The following is a 12,761-nucleotide window of genomic DNA, read 5'->3' as shown; positions in this document are numbered from 1 at the left end:
CCCGCAATGCACTGCTGATGACGTCACATATTACATCACTCATGACATGGTCAGTGACATCACTCATGACATCACTGATGACATCTCAAATGACATCACTGATGACATCATCCAGTGAATGTGTGTTTTTCTGAAAATTAAATATGTTTTATATATGTATATCTCAAGGTCGATGGAAGAATAAATGGGTATATAAGTGTCTAAATGGATGATTTGTTTTTGAAAAATGGATTGTGTAACTGACTGATTAAGTGTATCATAGTGAATACATGGCTTAGTGAGTAATGTTTAAATATGTAAATATCTGTATCAGTCTCTCACTTTGTGTATAAGTGGCTGCATGGGTTGGTGAGTAGCTACATGGGTGTCTATATAGGTTATTAGTTGTTTTTTTGAGTATCAGTCTGAGTGTCTGCATGGTTCGGTGGGGGTATTACGTAGTGCATAGGTGCATGAATGAGTGACTCACTGTTTGTATGTGTTGAAGACAGCATGTGTGCAGGACTGTATGGGTGGATGAGTGTGTGTAAGGGTGTGTTAGTGAGTGAATGACTGTCTCAATAGTGTCTTTATGAGTAACTACATATGTTTTAAACTAGTATATGTGACTATTGGTGTATATAAGTGAGTGTATGTGAGAGTGAGAGATTGAAAGAGTTCCTGTATGAATAAGTATGTGTTTCTATAAGTGATTGTTTAAAAGACTAAGTATGTGTAAGTTTCCGTAGAAGTAAGTGTGGTGGTGTGTGTATAACTGTATATGCAAGTAAATGTATGTTTGATTCTTTATTAGCATGAGTGACTATGTGTGTGAGTAACTCTATGGATGAGTGGCATTGTGTAACAGGATGTATAGGTGTAGGAGTACATATGATGAGTGAGTACATGTATGAGTGACTGTATAGGACTGTTGGTGAATGAGTGGATGTGTATGTGGATCTTAGAATTACTGAAGAGGTTGTTGTAACTGGTATTGGTATGTCCATTGTTTTGAAAATTTTAGTCTCTATTTTTGAATGTGTGTATCAAAGGTTATATTAGGGTGAGAGGCGGTTAGCCACTCTATCACAAGGATGATGTCATCAGTGATGTCTTTTGAGATGTCATCAGTGATGTCACTGACCATGTCATGTGTGATGTAATATGTGACGTCATCAGCAGTGCATTGCGGGCGCGCGAGTTATAATTAGCTGAACTAACTATAACGGGGGAATTTCAATGGTTTTGTACAAGTGAAAAGTCCAGCTAACTATAACACCCCTGAAACCTATGGTTTTTTCAGTGAATTTCTGAGGTTTTTTAAATGCTAATTCCTAACCATAACGTGCCTGAAACCTATGGTTTTTTCTGTGAATTTCAAAGGTTTTTTAAATGCTAATTTCTAACTATGCCTACAGAGATAGGACATGTGAAGAAAGAAGAAAAAATGCACAGAAAGAAAAAAAAGAAGTGCAGAAAGAAGCAACAGAAGTCCTCAAAGACGAAGAAAAGTGCAGGAAGAAGGATAACGTGCAGAAAGAACAAAAAGAAGAGCAGAAAGAAGCCTTGTTGCAAAATCATCCTGTACCCTCAACTTTTTCAGACCGATACTGGTGGTAACTGAGTCTGACTAACCAGTCCTAGAGCCAGTGCTATGTTAAAAGACACTTGGAATACAGTGAAAACACCTACATACACTAGGGAACATTATGCGTTGGGGTCCCCCTGTGATTAGCATGACCTCCTCTGTAAGCCCCTAGTATATAATATGGCAGGGGGATTAAAACTACCTCTTAAAACAGGCCACAGGGCGTTTTTGCACACGTTAACTCAGGCCCCGTCCCCTCCCTTCACCACTGTGTAAACACGCCCTGTGTCCGTTTTTAGTTGGGAGATTAAGTTCATTTGAATCCTGAGGGTCCCTAGGGTCCAACTAGCCCACTAGGTACCTCCAGTAAGTGCCACAGAGCTGCGTTGCAGAGAGGTGTAAAAAGTGGCACGGCCTGGACCACCTCTCTGCAATGCAGCTCAGTGGCGCTTACTGGAAGCACTTGGTGGGCTAGTTAGCCCCCAGGGGCCCTCAGTATTGAAGGGAAATTATATCCCCAATTTAAAACGTGCCATAGTGCGTGTTTGCACACGTCACCTCAGGCCCCGTCCCCTCCCTTCACCACTGTGTAAATGCGCCCTGTGGCTGTTCTAAGTTGAGAGATTAAGTCCCCTTGAATCCTAAGGGTCCCTAGGGTCAAACTAGACCACTAGGTACCTCCAGTAAGCGCCACAGAGCTGCGTTGCAGAGAGGTGTAAAAAGGGGCTTGACCTCAGAACACCTGTCTGCAGCGCAGCTCCCTGGCGCATACTGGAGATGCCTGTTGGGCTAGTTGGCCCTCAGGGACCCTCAGTATTGAAGGGGAATTAATTCCCCAATTTACAATTCGCCAGGGGGCGCGTTTGCAGAGTGCTGCAAGGAGGGGGCGTGGCCTCCGGCGCGGACGCCAGTCTTTTATTTATTTTAATTTTTTAAGAAGGGGGGCTGTGTGGTTCCCCTTCTTATTCTAATTGTTTGGCCCTGATGACCCCATCCCCCAGGGCCTGTCTCCTAATTATATTTTTTTTACCCCAATCCCCAGGGCCGGCCACTGTTTTTTATTATTTTAAAAAAATATATATTTATAGACACACTTAGGACATGCTGGACAAACCGTACGTACCTATCACCATGACGATTTGCGTGATATTCATTAAAAGGCGACTATGCATACAATGAATCCACGTGGAATGTATTTACACCACTAGTGAAGCTCTGACATGTCTGATGCCCTACCGTGCCTAATCCCGGTAGACACCCTTGTCGTTTATTTATACAAACATGGGTAGCTATTGACGGGCACATTTAATGCACATGCACACCAAGCCATTCAAAGGGGATTTGACAAAAATTCGACCAAAACTATGCAAGAAACCCCCCTCACGGTTAATAAAACACACATCCACTGCCGGATGTGTAATACTTTTTATTTTACTCTCTGGAAAGGGGACGAACATCACTTGAGAGTCACAGAGCGCTCCTGGCAGAGCCCAATGCTGTGTTACACCCACCATTGCCTGCTGAGTGCCACACACCTCTGTGTTGTATTCCACTAGCTAGTGCATATGCTATGACACTCTCTAGCCCATGTGCACTGTAACACCACCCCGTGAATGTCATGCCACACTTGTCTTTGCACGGGTTATATTGCCCCATCTAACGTGCCTTCCTCGATGCCTAAGTTATAACGCACAGTGCTATGCCATACATATTACAATCTGGGATGCATATCTTTGTCACAGTGCATATGCAACGTTACACTCCCCAGCACATATTTCACGCCCGGTTCATCTTATATCACACTTTTTGGTGCATAGTTTATACCATACACTATATCTAGTTTTCATTTTCAATCGTGCTCTCAGGAAGATGTTCTATATAACACTGTGTTCACCTACCCTTTTCACGGGCATTACATTTTGCGATAGGGGGTGGAGGGTCAGGGGGTGTTTCTGCCAAGTGAGCCCGGAGTCACAGTCACAAACGTCCTCTTCTTCCTGAATAAAAGTGAGATTATGCTGCATACTTGTTCATATTTTAAGTAGTTCGCACAGACACACGTTTTAAAAACAATAAAGTTCCTAATACCCGCCTTCTCTGAACAGTTAGCTTGCTGCCCCATCCCCCTCCTCCCTATCCTCTGTTGTGTGAATCCATGGACTAGCCTCCTCCCTCCTGCCATGCATGGTCTGATGTGCTGCCACTGCCCTCAATTTAGTATGATGTACCAGTCCACTCCTCCTGCCCTCCATTGCCCAATTCTATGCCCCATCATTGACCTCCTGCTTAAACTCTGTGCTTAGCTTGCTGCCCCTATTCTCCTTCCCCCTGCCCTCCGATGTCTTTGTGCATGCCCCTGCTCCATCCTTTTTGCCCAGCATGTTCCATGGACCACCTGCCACTCCTATCTACTCTGAGTGTTCTGTTGAGCTGCCACTCCCCTCCCACCTGCCTAGCATTGTCAGATGACTGTAACCTGTCCCTGCCACCTCCACCCTGCCTTTCCACATGCCATGCCCCTATCCTCTTCCTCCTGTCCTTCATGGTGCATTGTACTGCCACACCCTTCTGCCCTCCCTGGTCTGTTGCGCTGCAACTGCTCCTCCTGCCTGCCCCGTGCGGTCTGTTGTGAGGCCCCTTCCCCTGAACTTTCTTGTCTGTGCACAGGTCCTGACCCTCCCTTCTATCCTCCATCGTCCTTTGTGCATGCCCCTGCACCCTCCTTCTTGCCCATCATAGCCATTGTGCTGCCACTAACCCTCCCACTTGCCATGCATGGTCTTCTGTGCTGCCAAGGCCCCTCCCACCTTCCCTGTGTGGTCAGTTAGCTGCCCCTGACCCCCTCCCACCTTCCCTCAATGGTCTGTGTATGCCATCACAGTCTCACTGTTGCTCTTCATGGTGTGTCTTGCTTCTAGTGCCCATCCTGCCTGACATCCATGGCTATCTTGCTGCTCCTGCCCTGCCCCCTTGCCCCCAGCCCTCTGTTTACATGTGCAGACCCCTACTCCCTCCCTCCTGGTTTGTCTGTTCCATTGTAATGCCCCTGATCCATCCCTCCTGCCCTTTATGGTCTGTTATGCTGCAGCTTTCTCTCCTGTCTGTCCATTATGGTCAGCTAGCTACCATTGCCTCTTGCCACTCTATTCTCTGTTGTCCATGTGCATGGTCCTGTCCCCTCCCTCTTGCTTTCTATGGATTGTTGTGCTGCACTCCCGTCCCGCATGCCCTGTGTGGTGGATTGTGCTGCTGCAAACCCTGATGCCTGCCCTGCAGGGTCAGTTTGGTGCACCTCTCCATGTCCCTCCTGTCCTCTGTTATCCAAGTCCATGTCCCTACCCCATTTCCTTCCATGATCCAATGTACCATACTTGCGAACATTTTGAACTTGGTAAGAGGGAGATTTTGAAAATAAACTGGGGTATTGATTTTCCCGTTTGAGTTACATTGAAAAAGAGGAGATTGTAGACAGGAGACAGATCAAATAAAGCCCATTTGAGCTTAAAAACATTGGAAGTTTCCTGGCTGAATCGGGTCTGTTGGCATGTATGGTTGTACTACCATTGCCTCTTCCTTCTGCCCACAATGGTCTATTACATTGCCACAGCCTCTCTTGCAAGTCCTGTATTGTTGGTTTGTTGCCCCTGCCCCCCTTTCCACTGCCCTCCATAGTCTGTTGTGCTGCCACTGCCCTTCCTGCCTGCTCAGTGTGGTTAAATTGTTGCCTTTGCACCCTCCTACCTGCCTTCAATTTTCAGAGTCCGTGCCCCTGGCCTCTGCCTCTCAACAGTATCCTAATGAACAACTAGATTGCTAACATTTTATATTTATTACAAAAGTGTGGAACGCCTGACGTCATCTTGATGTAATCAAAACTGTAATACCTAGAGCATTTCCTTTAGAAATTACATATATGAGAGGGTCTTATTGGCATCAAAATTATGGTTAGTGCTCTAAAAGACTAAAATAAGGACATATTTTCTGAGTTTTCAAATAGCGACAAAGCACTTTTAAATTATTTGTTATCTTTATGTTTTTTTATCCAGTTGACCACTTGATTAAATGTTGCACTTAGGGGAGAGGATGTGGTGTTACTTCCAGAACTGCAGACTTTGCAACTGGGGAACCAGGTTGGAGTTTCTGCTTCAGCTCGACATTCTGTGATTCTGGTCAAATCACTTAGTCTCCCCATGTCTACAACCAAAATGAATTTGTTCTTGTGTGATGTAACCAATGCTCATGTAAAGCACTCCAATACCTGACAAGTCTGCACTATATAACACTGCAAAAACACAAAATAATAAGTGTTTTGCACACTTCTGTCATTGGGCTATATATGGGCTACATCTGGGTGATTTTGGGCTACATTTGGGCTCTTTTGTCTCCGGTGGCCATCTTGGGAGATTTATTTGTTATGAAGTTTCCTAATTTCCTCATGTACTGCAGTCTGCTCAGTAGGAAATGCTTTCAGTTTTTTAATTTGATTCCATCATGAAGGTATTCAGATATGTCGCACATTTGCCATAAATTATGAATGTTAGCACTCTAGTTGCTCATTAGATCACTGTAGTAAAACTACTGTTCACCATGGAAGTCTGCTCCTGGTATTAACCCCTTGTGTGCCACGCCCTTTCCCCGCCCTGTGCCGGGCTTTCTATTAGCGGGCGGAGTTCATGACGAGATGGTCTCGTCATGGGCACAGCCCAACCGCGGCCCATGACGAGACCATCTCGTCATGGGCACTGAAGGGGTTAAAAGTGCATGTTTCAGTCTGCATGTCAGAATTTTTTAATGAAATAGAAGAGGATTTGAGAAGTCACTCAGAATGTGCCCTCATTTTCTTTCTTCAGCATTAATCATAATTTCTATGGCAAAATGAAACCCTCATTGTGTTCCTTTTTAAATTAAATGTTTTAAGTGTTACCAGTTTATTCCAATCAAGATGGCTTCAGGTGTGCCATACTTTTGTCATAATGAAGACAGTAAGCGCTCTAGTTGTTTTTAAGAACACTCTGGGACATTCTGTCATTGGGCTATACTTGGGCTACATCTGGGTGATATTTGGGCTACATTTGGGCTCTTTTGTCTCTGGTGGCCATCTTGGGAGACTTATTTGTTATGAAGTTTCCTAATTTCCTCATTTACTGCAGTCTCCTCAGTAGGAAATACTTTCAGTTTTTTACTTTGATTCCGTGAAGAAGGCATTCAGATGTGTCACACATTTGCCATACATTCAGAATGTTAGCACTCTTTTTGCTCATTAGATCACTGTAGTAAAGCTACTGCTCACCAGGGAAAACTGCTGCTGGTATTGAAAGTGCATGTTTCAGTCTGCATGTCAGAATTTTTTAATGAAATAGAAGAGGATTTGAGAAGTCACTCAAAATGTGCCCTAATTTTTCTTTCTGCAGCACTAATCATACTTTTTATGGAAAAATGAACCCCCTCATTTTGTTCCTTTTTAAATTAAATGTTTTAAGAGTTACCACTTTAATCCAAGCAAGATGGCTTCAGGTGTGCCATACGTTTATCATTAGTAGGACTGTTAGCGCTCTAGTTGTTCTATGGAACACTCTGGGAAGCTGCAGTAGAACACAAAGGAATCAACTGACAGTCTCTGCCCTTGTTGGATGTACATGTTTTACTGAGAATGTCAGACTTCATTCTCACATGACTGAGAAAGATAATGTGAATTTACAGAAAATAAGCTCTCAGTTTAGCTTATAGATCACCTTCCAAACCTCTGTGGGAAAAGCATGGGAAAATATTTTTCTCTCAATCATGATATCCCAGCAGAAGACTTTTTCACATGGTGAAATCACCTTAGAACATACCACAATTCCTAAAATGAGTATGGTACCATCAACAAATGATTTATAATGTAACTAAAGTCTTAAAACCTTCTATTAACTGCAATGCTTTTTAATGAGGTGCTATCATGTATATTGGTCCCAAGATGGCTGGCAACACTTCTTGGATGAAGTGCTGACAGCCAATCAGATCTCAGGATGAGATGTGTGGTCAGGCTCCGCCCACATATATATATATGATTTTACTTTTGATTTTCTCAGGAACTACTGAACAGATTGACTCCATATATGCAAAAGGCACTTCCTTGACCTGAGGACTACCTCTCTGCCAAATTTCAAGTAATTCTGTTCAGCCGTTTGGGCTGTACCTTGGACTGAAGGTCCCTATGGAAAATTGCATGGGGAAAACGTGTTTTGGGACCCCCTTTTTTCTCAGCCCCCACTTGACGAATCCCCCCGAAACTTTCAGGGTAGGAGCGGAGCGGAGCGCCCCACCTATTTTGAAAATTTCGCGAGGATTCGTCAACCGGCGCCAAAGTTATTCCAAATAGAATGTTGCGGATTTCCTATGGAAACACGGTCCTAACTATAACTATCTACTGGCGACCGCCAGTAGATTATATATATATATATATATATATATATATATATATATCTATATCCATATCCATTCAGCTGGGAGTGTGTTCCAGCCGACTGTGTACTTGTTATATTTGTTGGGGTGGATGAGTGAGTTTACAAACTTACTTGATTTTGACCAGACTTGGTTTTGGCCCTTGTAGTATCTAGAAAACAAAAAAATACATTTGTTGGGCCACTGCTCAGGCACAGGCACATTGTGGGAGTTTGCTGTTATCGCAGCTGACGCTCTGAATAGACATACAAACTACAATGAAAATACAAAATGATAAATATGGAAGGGGTGCCAGCTGGTCTGTCTGTATGACAGCCTCATGTACTGCCTTTACACATGCTGGAGTCAATTTTCTAATTTCTATCCACAGTATGGGGTTTAACTAATGAGGTTGTAGTTTGAATATGGCGAGCGATACTGTACTTGAAAACTAACACATCTGGTTTTAATATTTCATATATGACCAGATTCTACATTTAATTCTATGGCCTTGGTCTGTCTCACTCCTAATGATGTGACTCATTCTGGTCAGGTGATATTCAATTCAGACCCATTGTTTAATTTTCCACTTACATCACATTCTGGAGCAGTTCTTGGTGGCAAATATCTGAATACTTTCACTCTACAATGTTTTTCGAATGTTTGATGTGCCAGCACTGCCTGGTAATGGAGGAAATGGTGTGGCAGCTATTAAAAAAAAAAAAGAACAATTTGAACCCTTATCGTGCACATGTTGTGTGAATGAATGATATGACATTAGTGGGTGTTGAAGAAAAACTCAATGCTCCAAGCTTGTGATGCACTAAAATCAATGATAGTTGAGGAAGTCAGAGTAGATTCTGCAGTAGATCGGAAAATTGAGTAAAGGTGAATATGACTTGCCTGATGGTATTTTCTGCCATTTTATTTGCACGCACCTGCAGTCTGAGGTATGAAGGATTCATTTCATTTCATTAAGTCTTTATTTCGACCAAGTTAATCATAAAAGACCATAAATAATTAACAACATCAAGAAGTGCATACATAAAAATCCGTGCTCAACAGAGACAGTACATAGCAAAGTGATAAAACATGATAAAAGACAAACCATTTATATAATTAAAAAAAACTTGTAACCGCTTTATGCATTAAAGATTTGTTTAAAAAACAATTCAACTTATTAGCAGCTCAGATTGAATACAATACTGGTGGATTCCATAACTGGTTAAGGGATATAATTGATAGCCGGACGGGAGGGCTAAGTAGAAGACAGTGTCTAAACTAAACATTGTCGCAGTCTACTTGCTACCAATCTTGTAATGAATTCTCCACACCCAGCCTAAAAACTTTGCCAGAGCGATCACTATTGACTTTAGGAATTGCTGCGGATTCTGGTAACTTTTATGTACTTTGTCAACGGCGTTTTTATGTATCTGGTGATTACACACGTGTGTTTGGCTGGCCTAATTCTGGTTGTTTAGTATCTTTCCTGGTAAAGTTGACTTTTTACTACACGGGTGTCATCACATCCCCTCCCCCCCCCTTTTTCGGTGGTAGTTTCTTTCTATTTATTAAGTGACCTTCACAATTGGTGTGTATTGTGAACTGCCTTATACTGCCACCCTCAGAGAGGTTCTACATATCATTTAAATTTTGTATATAATTGTTGTACATATATAGATAGGTGTACATATTGTAATATGTGTTTGTGTTTATATTTTAGATATTGTGCCAGGAGATATATCCTTATAGACCCTAGTCCTGATGAGGCCCCCAAGCGAGTTGGGCTGAAACGCGTCGACTATTGTTTTGTATTAAGAGCCCCGGAAGAATTTAAACCCTTTTTTCAAACCAAGAGAGAGACAGTACCAATAAATTAGATTGGGGGCAAATACCGTTTCCCTCTCCCCAGTACTGTCCCATGGGGCGACTCTAATGCTATGGAATGCCTATGATAATAATGGTTGCATCCATTATATATATATATTTGTTGTAGGGGAATAAGGAAGTGACTAAATGTCCTTTGTGTTGTATGTTTTTTTGTTCTTTTGAATAATGGATTGTTGCTTATTCAATTTTGTATGAGATGAATATTTGAAATCGTCTTGATATGTGGATAAAAAGAGATTTATCGAGCGAAACTGTGTCCGAACAATGGTATAATTAATGGATGATTTATTTCAACATATAAGTAATTGTTTGTGAAGGAGTAATTTATGGTATCCTTCATGTTATGAAAGAAACATCTGTTTGATCTGTTCCGTCGCATCATTTTGTTTGTTGTCACTATTGCCTTCTGAGTGCTAGTCTTCAATATACGCAGAGCAGTGGCACTCGGCCTAGTGCCCATATTCAAACAAATCGGTTGGATTCAAAAGATGGATAATTATGTTGTTCTTATTACAGCTGCTGCAGAGCCGTGGCCAGTGGCTAACGGCCCAAAGAATTAGCCGGTCATCCTTCTGTTGGTGGAAGAAACAGGTACATGAAACTTAACTCATACATGATGGTGTTCAAATACGAAGTGGAGAGAGATGTTTTGGTTTAGTTGTGTATGGAGGGTTTGGTAACTGAGTGTAGATTGATGAGTTAATATGATGGTGTTGTGTTGATGTCTCAATTTATGTACAGCAGGGCAGGCCTCTGCATACGTTGTTCTTACCAAAATAGCTTGGGTGCCTTGGCAACGCTGTACTTGGATATCTTACATTACTCTGGATTTTCCCCTTTTAATTGAGAAAATCTTGGTACTTCTAAGCATGTATTTTAAAATTGATTTCCCAACTTAGGATACTAATTAATTTAGAGGTTTGCAATGATTTTATCTGTACACCTAATATAATGCTTATGTGTGAGTCTGTATTTGTATAGCTATTTCCATGTTTATTTATTAATTAAGAGTAAACACAATGTTTTATGAATAAACCGATCGATTAAAAGAGATAGTCCACCTCTGTTTCTTAATGAAATGGGCTCAACACTTGAGAAATTATATTGGTAGTAGGGAGGGTTGATATTGTGAAACAAGAGACCTGCGTCTAGACTCTCCTGACTAGTAACCTACATTATTAAAGCTTATTTTTTTCACCTTTGGTGGCTTTGGCTTTTTGGGATCTGACCAGTCTGACCACAGTGGTACTTCTTTGAATGTGTGTTACTAATGTCCATATGAATGAGCCATGGATAGTAGGGGGGTGCATACATTTACCCTGCTCGTGCACCCTAGCAAATCTGTTTAGTAGATCATTACTGATCCCCTCAACTCTCTTGATTATATGTGTAATGAGCATGTGCATGCTGGATTACATGTAAACAAGGGAATCCATGTTGAGGGTCACCACCTATGTGCATGTTTTTCCAAAGTTGTGGCTGATCCATATGATTAGTGGTAGCTAGAGTTGCAGTCTGCTCTCTTCCTACCAGTTCCCATGAGGTCCACTCTCCCTTAGGAATTCTTTAAGTCAAGTACACTGCCTGTCTTTGAATCATCATTCTGGGGAAGGACCATTTATTCAACTTGGTTGAAACTGAACCAGTTCCAGCAGCTGAAGGTACAACACTTGAAGAGTGACTGATTTCTGAATTCAAGGCACATCCTTTGCATGAAGGTATGGGCTACCTCCCTGTCTCTGGTGCTTTGTGCTGTGCACAACAGCTGTATACTTGGAACCCAGAAGAGGAAGGTGACAGTTTCATGGAGCAATGGTCGCTGTGGAACAGAAAAGGAAATGCTCCTTCCATGTTTGAGACTAACATTGAATTTAAATGTGCTTTGGACTTAGCCAAAAGACCCTATGACAAAAAATTAGCTGACCCTTTCAGAATGTTTTCTTTACTTGAAGTAGCTCTGCACACTGGTATATCAAAAGGAGAGGATCAGAGATGGAAACATTGGTTGTCTTCCTTTTAAGGACTATGTATCTAAGACTGTGGTGAGGATCTATGTTTATAAACCCTGCTGAGATGGAGATAGACTGCTCTTCATGCTTAGAATGTGCTGTGTAACACTAGAGCCTTAGATCCAGTATGTCCATACTGCTGTAATGTACTTTGCACAGCTAGGTCGGACCGAAGCCATAGCTGCTTCAGTGCACAGATAGATCCAAAGAAGTGAACAGCCCGCTCGTTGAAGCACATTGCAGGCATGAGGCCAATGTGAGTTTGCTAGTGTTACTTAATATGGTCGGCTGGCAGCCCCAGCATCTCCAGCTCGACTTGCATCTGCGAGTCAGCATCCCAGCAAGATGACCACAAGGGACAAAGCTGCAAAAATGCTGTTGCATCTCCAGGGCACGTATATAATTCCCCATCGAGTCACTTGCAGCTCCAGTTGAAAACCCTCTATGCAACAACAACTGTCAAAGGGTCAACCGCCCCAGAGATCACAGTGACTTCATCAGGCCCTCGCCTGCAGCACTATTGGTTGCAGTCCTCTGTGTCATCTATCTGCATTCCAGACAGACTTGGCTCTTACCAAGCGTAGTAAAATATGCATACCGTGTGCCCCCACCCCTCCGAACAAGCACTGCAATTGCATGTCCTAGATTAATTTCAATTGCAGTTGTAGCCCTGATTTCCCACATGCACCATCTCCTTGCCGGCCACATGAAAGCTGTACTATATTCACTAAGATAACACAACAAAGCCATTAAACATATTGAAAATATCATTTTTTTGCTAATGTTGGTAAAAATCATAAATCTTTTGGAAAATATTATTTAAAACTCTATAGTATAACCTTTACAAACCACTAAACCGGTCAGCGATAATT

At 42.2% G+C, this 12,761-nt stretch overlaps 1 protein-coding gene across 2 annotated transcripts in view; it reads left to right on the top strand.

Annotated features, from left to right (window-relative positions):
- SFI1 (SFI1 centrin binding protein) overlaps nt 1-12,761 on the top strand; it is a 531,261-nt gene that overhangs the window by 339,671 nt on the left and 178,829 nt on the right. For both annotated transcript variants that reach the window (XM_085635878.1, XM_085635877.1), the window contains exon 23: nt 10,397-10,471. In XM_085635878.1, the coding sequence (XP_085492004.1) occupies nt 10,397-10,471 (75 nt within the window). The remainder of the gene's footprint in view (nt 1-10,396; nt 10,472-12,761) is intronic.

The sequence above is a fragment of the Triturus cristatus genome, chromosome 11 (genome assembly GCF_964204655.1).
Source record: "Triturus cristatus chromosome 11, aTriCri1.1, whole genome shotgun sequence".
In the NCBI taxonomy this organism is placed as follows: domain Eukaryota; kingdom Metazoa; phylum Chordata; class Amphibia; order Caudata; family Salamandridae; genus Triturus; species Triturus cristatus.
This window is presented reverse-complemented; position numbering and strand designations above follow the sequence as displayed.